Here is a 17,775-nt window from a genome sequence, read left to right as displayed (position 1 = left end):
GCACCAAAAAGTAAAATAATAGTTAAATAAGAAAAATAATCAAATAGTACTTAATTCATTTACTAATATTACTTTTTATCATAGTGTATGCCAAGTACTGTGCTATGGCACCTGAATTACTATATTATCATCATCATACCCATCTTGGGCCACAGACATTGTTCTAAGCATATAACCTGTATTAAATCCTCACAATAACCCTAAGAGTCAGGCCCTATTATTATCGTCCTCATTTTATTATTATTAATTTTTGAAAACCAAGGTTAGTCATCTATTTAAGTTGAAAATCCAGATTCCTGAGCTTTATCTTGCTATGTTTACTTTTTTACTTCCTAATTATTACATTGTATATAGATTACTATTATATTTGTTTTATATAAATATGTAACTTCACATTTGGTGCTACATATTCTATATGCTAATAAATTAGAAGATATTCTTAAAGTATACTATTGTGTCAGCAATTTTTACCAAAAATGGAAAAAATATATCAAGAAAGTACTCTATTAATTATGGAAGTTCCTAGAAACACTATTCACAAAGTACCCAACAAACAGATCAGGCACTTTAGTTGGTGAGTTATTTTAAAACTTCAAGAAACAAAAACTCCTATAATATTTAAAGTGTTCCAGAGACCAGAGCTTCTCAATTCATTCTACAAATCCAGCATTTCCCCAATACAACATAAAGATAGCTCAAAATAACATTCATCAAAATAGATGCAAGTACCTCAACTAAAATATTAGCAAACCACATTCAGATATATTTCTAAATAATTATCCATGATAGTACAAACATTACAAAGTTAGAATAATTAAAACTGTGTAATATTGTCACACTGATAGAGAAGCAGCCCAGTAAGCAGGTCTCTGAACTGCTGCAAATATGTCATAGATTTTAGCATATAAAACATGCTTCATTTTCTAACATTTGATGTAAGTTGTGTTGAGAAACATAGCTTACCATTTGGTGGGAAAAATAAAGAGCGATTCTTATGCACTTAAATATGATGTCAAACACAGAAATCATAGAGAAAAATATGAATATAGCTTACAAAATAAATTTAACACTGCATGTTATGAATACAATATAAAGACCAGTGAAACTTGAGATAACATACTTGCAACATATACCTCATTTCCTTAATATTTCTGAACAATGAGGCTTGACCTAAACACCCTGCATATAAATTAAATCCACTCCTGAAATCCCTACCTTCCCCTTGTAACACACTAAAAAATGTCCTTTGTCTATTCTCTGCTCTCCTTCATTATAATACAAGTTCTCTGAGCAAGAAATTTCATCTGTTCTATTCATTGTTTAATTCCAACACCCAGAACAGTCTTTGGCTTCTATTTCTGCTCAAAGAAGTATTGAATAAATAAAATTATACAACTATGTGGTACAAGTCATCTTATGATTAAAAATGTTACTCTGAGATATTTATTTATTGAAACAAGCCTCTAATGTCATGATTATAACTTTACTTCAATGAGTGCATACATATAGGTTCAAAAATAAATAAAACTTTAAAACAAAAGCAAAGAATTAACCGCCCCTCAAAAAAATTGCCAAAGTTCCTTCTTATCATAAAACTAGAAGTAAAACATTAGATTTTATAATTTTAAGTCTACACAATCTTTTGCTGTTGTAAACTTTTTTTTTTTTTTTTTTTAGAAAGACATGTAGTTTTCAGAGCTTCCAGACTAGAAGTAAAAAGCACACAATTACAGGGGTCACAAACACAAATTGTTTTAAAATCACTGAAGTATAGCTGCCCAAAGGGGAATGAACAGCAGTTTGCCATGACATAAAGATTGTCATTACACAAACAACTCTAAACAGAGCTGTTATGGAGGCTCCTGAGCAGACCCAGCTCCCAGGTGCTGTCTTTTCCCCTCTGCCAAGTACATCTGGGTTCAGCAGGTGCAACTGAGTAGTGAGAGGAGGGAAAGAAGTTATGGCTGAAGGAAAGTAATCGATGGTGGAGCTTAGGAGTGTGATCACCAGGGTGCTGGAAAAATTAGCTGATTAAAAGGCTACCTGCGGCTCCCCCACCTGACAATTAAAAATGCCAAATGCTTTGAATTTGTTGCACATATTTTTTTTTTTGTCAACCATTGATAGTAAAGCGATAGTCTAAAGCTTACTGTCTATCTCCTATATATACAATTGCAAGTATTTTGTTGTAATTTGATAATTTACGGTAAAAGCTGAATCTTGCTTTTAAAGCATTTATAAATTAGACGGCTTTAGAAACAAGTAGGTCATTTATTTAGTCCGCTCTTAGAGTTTGCCACTACTAAAGTATTCATTACTTTCTAAAATTGTATCACTTGTGCCATAAATCACACGTCAGTGTGTTAGTGCATAAAGTAGGTAAGAATGTATTAAGCAAGTTAATGGGTCTATCAAAGGAACACTTCTTTTTTTTTATCAGAGAAAGACTGATATGCCAGCATAGTTGTCTTCATTCATGTTTTTCATTCACTGATAAATGTATAAATTCAGTCAACAAATACCGAGTGCCTACTACCTGTTAGGCACCATGTTTGGAGCTGAATACACATTAGGGAACAAAAAAAATATTCTCCCTGCCCACGTGGAGCTTACAATATTTTGGAAACACGATAGAAAATGTATATGTGTTAAGAGTATTGATTACTTAAAGAGGATGATCAGAGAAATACTCTGAGGTTGTAAAGTTTAAACTGAGAAATGAGCCAGGGGCCAAAATGGCAATATACAGAAGGAAATAGCTAGAAATAAATATAAAAAAAATAAAGACAGACATAGAGGTAGATGATAGTTTCAAGAAGATAATACTTAAAGACTCAAAAAGAAATAAATGTAAAAATAAAACGTCAAGGATAGGAACGTGTACATTGCATTATTATTGAGCAGATAGGTATATGTTATAAAAATAGCAAAAAAACAATGTAATTTACAGGAAATGAAGTGAGGTTGTTCTGAGATTCTGTGGGCAGAGCATACACTATATAAATTAAAGTAAAATTCCAGGGAAGGCACATGCAAAATAAAATTATGAAAAAAAAAAAATAAGTATTTTTAGGAAAAAGATGGTCTAATCAGAAACATAACTAGCAAAGCAATAGATTAAAAATTAAAAATGTATTTGCAAAAATTAAAAAGTAAAAATTAAAGTGTGTGGTATTATTTTAGGGAAACACATCCCTGGAATTTGTGAGCTTTTGGCAAGCCTGTTGAATAAATATGTAGGCTATTTGGATAGATTCCAAATGAAACAACTAAAATGATGAAAGGAATGGCTTACAAGGACAGATTAAAGGAAAAAATATGTATGGTTTTATCATGTCAGACACTAGAGAAGAAACATTATGGTTTACAAATATTTGAAACATGTAAATTTGAGTAAAAAGAATTCTTTGTGCACAATTATGAGTATGTTAAAACTCAAAAATATTCCTCTAATAATAATGTTGTTTTCCAGTAAGTACCATTTACATAAATGAGTCAAACATGGGCAAGGATTAAGGCCACCAAGGAGACATTGACATTCCCAATAACCTAAACTATGCAGACCTCAAAATACATAGAGACCCAGCTGAATAGGACAAAGTAGGCCAGGCACAAGTACAGAAATCTTCCTGTTCCCCAGTGGAGCTTTAAATTTAGAAAGGATCCTTCCATACAGTGGAGCTTTTCTCTGTAGCTGTGCTAGACTGAAAAGAGTTCCAGTCTTGGATCTGTAAGACCTAATTTTGAACATGGATCATTTATACTATTCTCAGTCTATATCCTCATCTGTAAATGGGGGAAAATACTAACCTCTGAGGTAGTTATGAAGTTTAAAAGAGCTTTTGTATATGAAAACATATTTTATGTGCTTAAAAATGTTACTCTTAGAGAGACACATCAATTATATCTTTACTTGTTTACTGAGAGTTTTTATTATAAATGGTTTTTAAATTATATCGATGATATTTATGCATATTTTGAAATAAACATCATTTTTCTCCCTTTTAATTAATTACATTGATTGATTTATAAATCTTGTTCCAACCTTGCATTCCTGGATTAAAGTTCACTAATTTTTTTTTTTTTTTACGATTTATTTTTATTATGGTAACATTGGTTAACAAAATCCAGGAAGTTTCATGTGTACAATTCAACATTAAGCATATATATATATACGGCATTGTGTGTTCACCAACCATAGTTAGATTTCTTTCTGTCACCACACATTTGACCCCTTTTATCCCATCTACCTCTCCACTTCGCTCTCCTTCACTACCCTCTGGTAACTACTAGTCTATTGTCCACATCAATTATTATAATGAGCTCAATGTGTCAAAAACTGTAGGATGAGGACTGTCAAAGACAGAGATGCCTGAGAGTAGGCTATTATATCTCTGTTTTCTTGCTCTAGAGGAAGTCAACTCTCCTCTGAGTCACTGCTTACCTTGCAGCCCTCATAAATCAATACTGTTTTCTTTCCCATACCTTCTAAGACCTTAGAGGTGGCACAAGTCCCTCCTGCTCATCAGTGAGACTTTCTGAACATTCTCCCACTCAGTTTTAATTTCATGTCATATATCTCTATTCCCCGATACTACCCTCTCATTATAGTTATCTCATGATCTCTGTACTATATGTTCTCATTCCTTAAAGATTTCTGTTCCTGATTCGCTGTCATCTTCTCCAACATTTCTCCTGATACAATTTTTGGGGCTTTTGATACCCTCATAGATAATTTTTCCCAAATAATAATTCATGCCTTAACTCTTTTCTTCCAATAATTTTGTCTTCTACCCTCCCTCAACCATAACGCCCATGGTCATACTCCCAAATTTATAGTTATTAATAACTACAATTACAGTATACTTACTTCAATGCCCCCATAATCTTATTCCTCATTCTATCATTTTCTATCTTAATTGCTCATTCCCTTCAGCACCCATACTCAACCTTTCGACTTCACCAGTATATGGATCCTGCTACCTTTTGATGGCACTCTACTTTTTGCAGTGTCAGGGATAGGAAAGGAATGCTGAAAACTACCTTAGTTTGAAACTTAACAAAGTAAAAACAGTGAAACAATCTGAACTGAGAAATTAAAAAATGGTTGAATACCTCCTGAAATGATTCAACTCACAGAGACCAGGTTGAGACAGAAGAGAGATAAGAAGGACTGAAAATAGAGCAGTGACAAGAATGAGTTCAGCGGGAATCAGGGGCAAGAACAGGTAGAAAGACATAAAATTCTGGTAAGAGATAAAAGTCTGAGAAATTTAAATTACTGGTAGCTGAGAAACTCACATGATAAGAAAGTTTAATAAATAGCATTGCCAGTGGGTACCTAAAAATGAAGATAAGATTCATTAGTGTTGGAAACTTCTATGAAGTTTAATACCAGAATGCTATAAGGGTCACAAGCTTATGTATTAAGGTTTTTAAGGGGATGACTTAAAGAAACAAGGTTTTGAAGCCATTGAAGAAGTTTAGGATGTCATGATGGTTAGCAAGGGGCTCCAAAGTGGAAAGGAGGTGTTGTATGCTAATGGTAATAAAGTGTTCCTGTTAGACTGAGAATCAGTTTGGAATAGTTTTCAAAAAAGTAAGTACTAATACAGTAACTCCTCCTTCTCATTTTGTGTATCCAGGAGCTGAAAAAAAGCACTATCTTACTTCAAAGTGGTATAGCAGAAAAAAGTAAAAAATAAGTTGGAATCAGAACATGTAGAATTAAGTTCAAACTCTGTCATTGGTTGCTCGAACTATAGTCACACATCATGCTGAATTATAGGTCATGTGATTTTTTTGAATCTCAGTTTACTTATCTGTTAAATGAGATTAAGAATGCCTTCTTTAGTTGAAAAAAAAAATTCCTTTTGCAATTGCAACAAAAAGAATAAAATACATAGGAATAAATTTAAAGAAACATTTGAAGGACCTATATAATGCAAACTACAGGACCTAATTTAAAAAAATTGAAGAAGATACAAAGAAATGGAAAGATATTCCATATTCTTGAATTGGAAGAATCAACATAGTTAAAATGACCATATTACCTGAAGTATTATATGGATTTAATGCAGTCCCCATCAAAATCCCATCAGCATTTTTTTAAAGAAATAGAACAAAAAATCATCAGATTTCTATGGAAGCAAAAAAGACCCCACATTCCTAAAGTCATCTGAGAAAACAGAACGAGGCTGGAGGCATCACTCTTCCTGACTTCAAATTATGCTACAAAGCAACAGTAATCAAAATGGCATAGTATTGGCAGGAAAACAGACACATGGATCAGTGGAATAGAATTGAGAGTCCAGAAGTAAACTCATATTTACATGGGCAAATAATTTTCAACACAAAAGCCAAAAACATACAGTGAAGAAAGGAAAGCCTCTTCAATAAATGGTGCTGGAAAAATTGGAAAGCCACCTGCAAAAGAATGAAACTTGACTGTTGTCTATCACCACACATCAAAAGTAACTCAAAATGGATTAAGGACCTGAATATAAGACCTGAATCAATAAAATGCATAGAAGAAAACATAGGAACTAAACTCAAGGAACTTGGACTTAAAGAGGATTTTATGAATTTGACCTCAAATGCAAGGGGAGTAAAAGCAAAAATAAATGAATGGGACTATATCAAACTAAAGAGCTTCTGCACAGCAAAGCAAACCATCAACAAGGTAAAGAAACAACCACCCGAATGGAAAATATATTTGCAAACAACACTTCTGGTAAGGGACTAATATCCAAAATATACAAAGAACTCATATGACTCAATAACAACAACGACAAAAAACAAATGATCCAATCAAAAAATGGGCAGAAGACCTGAACAGACACTTCTCCCTAGAGGACATATAAATGGCCAACAAATATATGAAAAGATGCTCAACATTACTAGCTATTTGGGAATTGCAAATGAAAACCACAATGAGATACCATCTCACACCTGTTAGAATAACTATACTCAACAGGACAAGCAATAACAAATGTCAGAGAGGATGTAGAGAAATAGGAACACTCATACACTACTGGTGAAATTGCAAATTGGTACAGCCACTATGGAAAACAGTATAGAGGTTCCTCAAAAGACTAAGAATTGATGTACCATATGATCCAGCAATCCCTCTTCTTGGTATTTACCTAAAAGACTTGAAAACTCATATCCATAAAGATATTTGCACACCAATGTTCATGGCAGCATTATTCGCAGTGGCCAGGACACAGAAGCAATCGAAGTGCCCTACAATAGATGATTAGCTAAAGAAGCTGTGGTATATATATATACAATGGAATATTACTCAGCCATAAGAAGAGATGAAATACTGTCATTTGTGACAATGTGAATGGAACTCAAGATAATCATGCTAAGTGAAATAAGCCAGACGAAAAAGTTGAAAATCATGTGATATCACTTATATGTGGGATATAAACCTAAAAGCAACAAATGAGCAATACAAATAAACAGAGACTCATGGACATGTACTACAGACTAGTGGTTACCAGAGAACTATAGAGTAGTGGTTACTAGTGAAGTTGGAAAGAAGAGGGGAGGTAGACAAGGCAAAGGGGGTAAAATATAGGGGGGTAGGGGGAGGGTGAAGTGGGTAAAGGTGATCAAATATATGGTAGCTGAATGAAACTGGACTTTGAGTGGTGAACACACAATAAAATATACAGATGTCAAATGATAATGTATACCTGAAAATTATATGATTGTATTAATCAATTTTAACCCAATAAACTTAATTAAAAAAAATAAAAATAAAAAAATAAAATAGATTCGGGCAAGAAAATAAAAAAGAATGCCTTCTTTGCTTATGTTCCCTAGAACAAAGAAATGCTTATAAAATTTTAACTATTATTTCATTATTATTATTTTAAAGGAATAAATACAATAAAGCATGTGGAGGTCCATTTCAACTATTAAATATTGTGTAGATATACAGAAAAAGATATTAATCAGGTGATTGCATATTAGATAGTGTAATTTTTATTATTTTGTAAAATATGTAAAAGTTAATCCAATGTTACTATTAAAAATAAGCATATTTTAGTTAAGTAATTGTTAAAAATAAACCAAAAAATATAATTTTCTAGCTGATGTGGTTTGATACTATTTGGCGCTTTAGTTTGGTTAAAATTTCTTAATAAAATTACATAGAAATAAAATTAAATGAGGATGGGATATAATGCAAATTAAATATCTTCGTTAAACTAGCAGAAATAAAAACTTGTTAACCTTCAAAATCACTTTGTCCTACATTATGTATCTGAAAATTACAGAGAAAGCAAGCTGAATAACAATGGAACAATGTAGAGGCACTGTGGAATCTGAGAAAACCAAAATAAATTATAAAAATCATGTTGAAATAAAATTGAATAGCAAGATTTTAAAGATAATGCATTTCAAAACACTCCTAAGTGCTCCTCTTCTTTTTCTCATCTTCACTATTCTTACTAATGTTTTTCTTTTTAAAGACACATTAACTTTTTCTGACCAAAGAGAGTGTACACCAACCTTTATTTCTGAAAGCAAAAAAAGGTATGAATTATACTTTACAAACTTAAATTTAAAAAATTTTAAAATATTGTCCCAAGAGAATCATAATTTACTCTTTCCAAAATATCTACCAGTTAAATAGTAATTAGTTATAATGTGTGTGGTTTACAAATAAGAAAATCATTTAACAAAATATCTCCATGATATATTTTGCTTCACATAGTATGGTTTAGTAGTGAAGAGTAAGCTCTGTATTTAAATTGAATTCTGATTCTAACAAGTTACTTAATAGTTGTGTGATCCTTGGGAATTCATTTAAACTCTCAATTGCCATTTTCTCATTCATATGTAAATAATAATAGTACCTGTCTCAGAATTGTAGTGAGAATCAAAGATCGTACTTAGTAAAATGGAACACATAGCATGCAATCAATAAATACTAGACTTATTAACTGTACTTAAGAAAAGTATCAGAATCAATGGCCCTTGTTAACTTGTCTAGTAAGATGCTTAAACTGACATGGTGGCAATCCTTAAGTCAAGAGAAGAAAGGAGAAAAACTGATACCTGAACATTATTGTTTCTAGAAAAATTAAAGTTAGCTGGAAATGTCAAAACCTTGTATCTAACAAAGAAATCTATAACTTAGAGGTAGCTATTCTTTTAACTGATTATGCATAATGAACATGGAAAGCACTTTATATCATGCCTGCATTAAAACAATATTTTAAACAATGATCTCTTGCAAGAGCATTGAGAAGTATTTTCGAAGTAGGCTCATCTACAACACAGACTTAAAATAAAATGAAAAACAAAGCTTTTAAAGTTACTGAAACTACTTTTGGCTTATTTTTTATATAAAAGATATACTGCTGTTTAAAATGAGTGGGTACTTCTTAAGGAACACTGATTCGGGATGAGGTATGGGTGTAGGGAATAGCTCCATTCACTTCAATATATATTGTTTGTTTCCAGTTTTGTTGTTGTTTAGTGGTGCTGTTTGTTTTGCCTGGCACTTTTCTAAGCCCTGGCTCTGTAGGAAACACAAAATATGAAACAAGAACTTGGCATAGAAATATTAAAACACTTTGAATGGTAATTTGCTTTTTGTTTATGGACAACAATTTTAAAAAGTTAGCGTTTACAATACAGAAGGTAAACTATAGGAAAAAAGGTGAATAAATGACCAGGGAAAATAGTGTGGATATAACTGAAATTCAATGAGCATTTGGAGAGAAAAATGTGAGGAGAGGAGGGCATAAGAGACAGGAGCACGGATAGAATACTCATGTCCATAGGTGGAGGACTACTCACCATTACCAGGTGAAATTTGTCAACTTATTTAAATAAAAATCTTCTCCAATGTTCTTATTTGACTGTTCTAGCCTTTTCTACTCAAGAGGCATGAGCCCATTTTACCCAGGCTGTATTCATATAATCCCCAGTATCAGTAAAATGCAAATGGTTACCTGGACCTCAGTACTAGAAAAGATTTAAGAGGATTATTTTGATTCCCAAAATAAATGACTTTATCAAATACAAAGCATAAACTTTAAAAAACAAATGGTGACCTAACCTCATTTAGAGATTACCTTAAAATCAAGCACAATATCATCTAACAAAAGATTAAAACCCTGGCCTTCCCATTTATGGACTGTTATACTACATTCAATCATTTTTAAAGAGGTCAATCAGTTTGATAGACCTGTTTTAGAAAATAAAAAAGTAAAGCTAAGATTTAGAGTCAACCTTTCTCCATAGTACCAAACACATTTGAAAGTACTTTTTACTTACATTCTTGTACTTAAATCCCTCATTCTATTTCACTATTAAATTTCTGTTGTACAATCCTACTCAATTACTATCAATATAATAATACATATTTTAAAACAAAATATTTTTAAATTATAACCAAATAATTGCAGGGTATTTTATCTGCATTCTGAGGTCTACCCCTTATCTACAAAATTGATTAGTATGTTTTGTGATACCTTCATTCATTATTTAGGGGAAAAAAATGGAAATATATATATATATATCATATTTCCTTTGGCATGATGGGAAAATAAAGTTTTCAACCAAACAAATTTTTCAGATATCTGAAAACCATTAAGCAGGTTTTTAAGCTTAAATAGTTTTGATAAACTCTCTTCAGTGATATATATTTTACTGACTTTATATCCCAAAATGTTGAACATAACTTCAGTGAGCTTGTGTCAAGGATGCAAGACCAATGTTAACATCAATTACCATACTATTCTTTAACACAATAATACCTTTCGACCTTTAAACTTACCCTCCTTCTCTTGCCAATAAATGTTCCCAGTTTTTTACATTATAAAGCAGGGGTCCCCAGACCTCAGGTCACAGATTGGTACTGGTTCATGGTCTGTTAAGAACCAGGCCACACAGCAAAGTGAGTGGCAGGCAAGCCAGGGAAGCTTCATCTGTATTTGCTGCCACTCCCCAGCGCTAGCATCACTGCGGTAGCTCCACGTCAGATCATCATCAGGCATTAGATTCTCGTAAGAGCACCAGTCTGGTGCCAAAAGAGTTGGGGACCACTGCTGTAAAGTATCACTGCTTCTAGACTTCCCTCTCTGTCTAATGGCTGCCATGTTTTGTTGCTCTGATTAAGCCTGACCTGTTATCTAACATGCATTTCTTTTTCTAGGTCTAGTTTGTAAAGCCCTGAAACTTAAAAACCAAGAGAAATAGACATTTCTATATGATATAAGGCTTAAATATAATATCTATTTTAGGTGACCAGGAGTTTCTGATGTTTTCTTGTAGGTTCTCAGCTGTGTGCTACAGGTAAAGCAAGAAACTTCTCTATGAATAGAGAGGATATAAATTATTGCCCAGTTGATAGTTTTAGCCGGTTACTGTATTCAAATAAAGGTGTAAAATCCTGGACTGCTCTACAATTCAGATCCTAATTTGTTTTCGTTTATGTTTTAAACCTCAGAATTTAGAGGTAGAGGTTTCACATTCTCATCTTTTTTTTCCTCACAAGAAAATAAATTGCAAATTTCACAGTTCTGGAGATTTGCAACCTTTTAAGAATGATGACAGAATTTTATAGTGAATGCTGTGCCCTAGTTGCTATCCAGCAAAGAAATGTTGGGGGTGTAGCGAGGGAGAACCAAGAAAGATGGAGAGGGAGAAAAAGAGGATTTTTTTTATTTTAGGAGGACTCTGACACAGAAAGAATGCCACTGGAGACATTGTTTGGCATGATGTCAGCAACTATAAAAAACTGAGAGAACTTGTAGAAATGCTGCAATGGTGTATCTGTAACGTGATTTTAGGGGCTATATTAGCAGATGCTAGAACCTATTTGCAATGAAAGGTTATGAGTTAAGGATCAATTAGAAACAAATGATGTCGAGTTACTGACATCAATTGATACACAATAGGCACATATATAAGGCTTACTAATGGGTTGAAATGGGTAAAAACAAAACTATTTATCATGTCATTTAGTCTCTTTTGGCCACACGGCTTACTAACATTATTTAGAAACTTGAAGCTCCAGGAAATGTACACTTTACCTTCATGCTAGAAAAGGATATTCGGTCATCTCTTACCAGTACTTTAGATGTGCATAAATATATAGTTGATATATATACACATATATTAATATGCATAAATATCCATGTAAATCAATATAACAGAATTTCTATTTCTAAAACATACAGTTAGTATGAAGCATGGTTTAAAAGTATGCCAAACATTTCAGTAAATATTGTTCTACTGCAAACACCTCATAATTCTATATGCATTTTCTTTAAAGGTACTCATGAGATCCCTTAAAAAAAATGGTTCAACCCAGACATGCACTTGTTTGTCAGTGGCAGTTAGAACAACTCTGTTCTCCATTAAAATCCTGTGGTACAAGCAGTAGGTTCTCCTTTTTTTCAGAAGAGCACTGAAAACTAGAAACATCAGTTCATAGAGAGTAGAAAGTCACTTTATGTAGATTTGCAGATTAGCATTTACTAGTTTATCTCTTTTATTTTTTCACCTTTTCTTTTTAAAAGATCTCCACTGATTATCCTGACACCTGCTGGCAAAGGCAGAGTTGATTCCAGTCTATTTTCCCTTTTGGCAAATCAGACTTTTTAGAGGTATTTTCAGTGACAATTCAGTGGTAATTCGTTAAGTAGTTACAGTATTTAATTTATAGCATTAATACATAATTATGAGAAAATTTTCAATATATACTCCACGTGGACAACCATTTGACTCTTTGTATATTAAAGCATGTTTGCTTTGATTAATCAAAAGATATTATAATCATTACATGGGCAATGACTTAAAAGACAAAAACTAAAATAAAAGGATGCTAGACATCTTCATTAAAACATAGATAATTGAATAATAAGAATGACTTGGCTTTGACTTTCTACTTTTTTTAGTAATAATATCAGCTGGTAAACTACTTAGGAAATAAACTCAACTACAAAAAGAGTAAATTTATCAGCTATGACAGAAGACATACAATTAATATTTGCAAAATTTGCTTTGTGTTTCTCAGTACCTACTCATTCCTCTGGCATGAACTGAGTTCTGAAACCTGCAATGTTTTCTTGTTTTATTTTGTTTTGGCAAGAATATAATGAACCTACTACATCATAAATCATACTCAATGCTATTGCACCTGCAAGTGTGTTCACTAAACAACAAATGTCAGAATTAGTTTCTTAGGCTTTAGAAAACACTCTAATCAAGCAAGTTTTTAAAACTGTATACAAAATGATAACATATACAGTCCATTCCATTCTTTAGAACCCTTCAAAAGATGAAAAATTTTAAAAAATAAATTACCTAATTAAAATTTCTTCTGAATTAACATCAGCGAAATTAGGGGTCTGGACTACAAATTTATACTCTCAAAACTGTCAGTCAGCCTTATGTTTTATAATAGTTTGAGTAACCAAGCTATTTTATTTTAGTCATGAATACTTTATCTCTTTATACTGCTATAATTTTGTAAGAAGGAAAAATTATATGTAGCTATTGAGGAAAGTGAATTTTATTAACATATTTATTAAAAATACCCTAGAACCTAAATACATGTTTTATATAAACACTGACCTTAAGATATTTGAGAAAAATACAACAGTTTTAATTTAGAAGAGAGTTTAGCAATGGTATACATTTGCTAGTTTTAAAGATCTTTGTTACTTAAAGACCATAGAAGGAAGAATAGATCATTTCATTTTTTTAACCATTAATTTGTATTATTATAAATCTTTTCCCCAAATGATATATATTTAAAACATGATGCATTTCAATTCTAAGAAAACATTTAAAAAATAATCAGAAAAAATTTCAGGACCAGAGTGGGTAAAAATGTGTGTTATATCATGACAGTTTATGACATGGCTAAGATTTTGCATTAGTGCCAAATAGTCATAGCAGGACACTTTATCTTCACTTATTAACTTTTAATTCAATACTTCAAAATTATTTTTTAAATGTTTCACCAGGAATCTGAAATTACTCTATTATTAAAATATAAAATTTATGATCATGTAAATTAGAAAATGAAAATACTAATATGTAATATTTTTTAAAAAACATAAAAACCTGTTATTTTAGCATAAATATTACTATACTAATCAGAGAAAGATAGTATTGTTATCTCAAGTGAGATTGGTCAGGTACTGACATATTTTCAGGTAGAATTAACTAAAAATCGCTATTGATTATAAAAAAGAACTGCAAATGCCAGTGATTCATAGTATTTAGGACATGTCTAGACATTTTTAGACAGTGCCATTTGCTTAAAGACTTCAGGCACAAACTGCAGGCACAGGGACAGATTGCATAAGATGTCACGTGCTTACTGCAACTGTATGCATGTTATTGGATTTTTTTAGAGCAACCCATAATGATGAATAATTTAAGAGTTAATAAAATATTCAATCTGACTGATCCATTGGTTTAATTTTAAAATAAAAACGACTAATAAAAGGAATTACAAGTCCTTACCAAACCCCAGAAATTAATGCACGGAAATTGCAACCCACACAGGGAAACACCAATTTCTAAAAGGCAAAGGCATACACTAGATAATTGATGTGGGGTGGCGGGCGGGTGTGTGCAAGTGAAATTCTCAGTGTTAACACTGGCTTCAATAAGTTTGCTCAAAGTTTAATTGTTTAGAGATGTCACACAAGCTGCACTCTGCCTCTGCAGGGCTGAGGGAGAATAAATTTGAAAGGTACAAGTTTAACAAAAATTGCTCAAGAAATATGGTCCATTTCTTTCTAAAGCCCTCTTTCCCTCTCCCCACAGGCTGGCTGAAGAAAAAAAGGAAAGAAAGGAAAGAAAATCTACTGAAGAATATGGAGTACACAGCTGCCAGAGCATTGTCTGGGAGCCTGAATGGGGAGGCCAACCTTATCACAGTTGGTTTGTCTGGAGGAGTAAGCTATGCCCTAGGCATGGGTATCTTTAGGAGGCAGAGGTCCAGGCTGCAGCGAGCTGGGACTCATTGCGCCCCAGGGCTCCTGCGACTAGGCTCAGCAAGGCTAGTGCGGCCACACACGATAAACACAGTATTCCTCTCTCCTCCTCCACCCCCTCCGCCCTCCACCTCCGCGCAGGGACAGATGGTGGCGGTGGCACGGTGTAGGTGCGTGAGTGGGTGAATGTGTGTGTTTTCGTGTTTGGGGTGGGATCGGAGGCGGGGAAAGGAGGAGAGGGGAGTGCCTGCAGTTCCCCCCTTCCCCTTCCAGCCAAAGAATCAAAGTGCAGAAGAAATCTATACAGGAAAAAAAGAGAAAGGAAAAACATCAATGGTGGGAGCACAGTCTTTTTCGTGTCGATGGGGGACTCAGCCGAGCAACTACAGAGCCATTACCATTCCTTAACCTTCAGTGGAGTGGCTGCCTCTGCCTAATCACTGGAAGGGCTCTTCGTAAACGCAGGCGAGACACACACTTACACACACACACACACACACACACACTCACACTCACACACACCTGCAAGCTGGGAAAAGAGCCACATTCTTTTCTAGGGGAGGGACGGAGGAAGGCTGAGGAAAGAAGAGGCCACATATCGCTACCGACAGGGCAGCGAGGGCATGTGGCCAGGAGCACCCAGCTTCTTGGGCGAACGGTAGTCCGAGAGTACACAATTTTCCTGGGAAACAAATGGATAGGTGCATGCATGGATGGTGCAGAGTATCCACGCACTGTCTAAACTCAAATGGATTCTAGTCAATGTATTTTTTAATCCAACTACCCATCTTTAGAGGCATGGCATTTTAAACCCTGTAGTGCACTCAGCTCTCCATTTGAAGCAGCCTGCGGACCCGTTAGAAAGGGGATGCCCACATCCCCATACGTCGCGCGGCCTCCCCAGAGCCCCTGGCTCTCCCCCAGTCCTTTCCTGGTGCCAATTTCAGACTCCACCTGCGCAAGAGATGGGGCCAGGACCAGGGCTTGTATTGACAAGTCACCTCTTGCAAAGAACCTGGAAGTCGACTACACAACTCAGCAGGAGACTCATCGAAGTTCGTTCTCTCGTGTTCTCTCTCTCTCTCTCTCTCTCTCTCTCTCTCTCTCTCTCTCTCTCTCTCTCTCTCTCAGGCTGATTTATTTCACGCAAGTCATGAAAAGCACCACTAGACCAGCTCTTACAACTTTTCCACTACTGGGCGGGGGCGCGAGGTTGTCTCTCCAGGCACTATTCTCTATTTGCAAGAGTTACGCCAGTACCCGAAGGGAGTGTTGAGCAAAGCTCGAGGCCCCTAGGGTTAGAGCAGAGGCGGATTCACAGGGTTTTTCTGTAATTGATGCAGAGCATCCTGGAGGGGAAGGTGGAAGAAAGCTGAACTGACTTGTCAGACTCGTCTCCATCTCACTCATGGCCAAAACTCTCAGCACCGGGTTTGGATTTACAAACCACTCAGCTGGTTTCCCGTGAGGAAACACCGCACCCCGGGGACGGACGGTCCTGTGGCTCTCCAGCCCCTTCGCGTTTCAACTAGGTGACACCCGGGTACGCTCGCTTCCTCAGCTCGGGCCCCACGAACGTGCTTCCCCAGCACTGCCCAGGGAGCGTTCATACAGCAACCAGGTGGCCGAGTGAGCTGCAGAATCCCTGGTTCCCAAGAGCACCGTTCCCTCCGGCCTCCCCTCTTTCTTTCTGTTTCCTTGATCTCATGCCGGTACCCCGAACCCTGATCCCTTTCAGCTCCGCGCACTCGCTTTGGCTTCGGGAGCACTTTTCGGGGGAAATTCAGGGTGTGCCGCCTCCTCCGCGCCGCCTGCGCTACTCGCTACCCCTGGCCCGCTTGGGGTACTGCTTCCAGGCCCCTGCGCGGCGCTTCCCAGGGGACTCTTCGCTTGTCCCGCACCCAGGGGTCCGGGCCCCGCCGCCTCACCTTTGCAGAACGGGGGGACACAGAGGCTAAGCCCGACCAAGAGCCAAGCGGCCAGCGAGCGCTTCATGATCCCTTCTCCCGGACGTGACCCCGGCTGGTCAGGGGTCTCGGCGGAGGGCAGTGTCGCTGAGGTGGCACCCCAGGGCAGTGGTAGACCCCGCCCCTGACAGCAGATTCAGGAAGATGTCTTCTTCCCGCAGTGATTCCTTAAACAAATTCTTAGAGAAGGCGAGAAAGAGTGGTGACTGAAGAGAGGAATTTTTCTTCTTTTGCCTGCTCTCGGGCGCAAGGAGGAGGGCGAGCTCCGGGAGCCAGCGGGCTCAGCTTCGGCTGCGGGTGGGTCCCGGCCGAGGCGCGGTGGGTGGGGCGGGGCGCGGGCTCCCGCGGCGGCTCCGGGGGACACACAGAGGGTGCTCTGGGCTCGCGCTGCTAGCGCCCCTCTCGCCACCACGGCTGTGGGGCTTCTGACTTGGAGAACAATGAAGCGTGAGCAGGCGGGGAGCGAGGCGGCATCCGAGCGCGCACTGTATACAAACAGAGGCGGTGTGCGTGTGAGCCTAAGCCTCGCAGGCGCTCTACTCCAGCGCCCGCCGTTCCCGTCCTCCCCCGCCCCCGCTCCCTCCCCCCTTCCCCCGTTCTCCCTCTTGTTCCCTCCTTCAGTCTCCCGTCTCCCTTTCCACTCCCCCCGCCTCCTTCCTTCCTTCCTTCTTTTCTCTCTCTCTCTCTCTCTCTCTCTCTCTCTCTCTCTCTCTCTCTCTCTCTCTCTCTCTCTCTCTCTCTCTCTCTCGTGGCTCCTTCTGCTGGAAGAGAAAAGGGAGACAACTGCAGCCACACCCTGGCACCTGCGACGGCCTCTGAAGTTCCTA

At 36.5% G+C, this 17,775-nt stretch overlaps 1 protein-coding gene across 2 annotated transcripts in view; it reads right to left on the bottom strand.

Moving 5' to 3' along the window:
* EDIL3 (EGF like repeats and discoidin domains 3) overlaps positions 1–17,485 on the bottom strand; it is a 371,848-nt gene extending 354,363 nt beyond the window's left edge. Inside the window, exon 1 of one of the 2 annotated variants that reach the window (XM_036225528.1) lies at positions 16,910–17,485. In XM_036225528.1, the coding sequence (XP_036081421.1) occupies positions 16,910–16,976 (67 nt within the window). In that variant the 5' untranslated portion in view covers positions 16,977–17,485. The remainder of the gene's footprint in view (positions 1–16,909) is intronic. The other variant, XM_016123146.2, reaches the window with a different exon arrangement.
* Positions 17,486–17,775: the final 290 nt, after the last annotated feature.

This window comes from Rousettus aegyptiacus, unplaced genomic scaffold (genome assembly GCF_014176215.1).
Source record: "Rousettus aegyptiacus isolate mRouAeg1 unplaced genomic scaffold, mRouAeg1.p scaffold_m13_p_8, whole genome shotgun sequence".
Taxonomy (NCBI): Eukaryota; Metazoa; Chordata; class Mammalia; order Chiroptera; family Pteropodidae; genus Rousettus; species Rousettus aegyptiacus.
This window is presented reverse-complemented; position numbering and strand designations above follow the sequence as displayed.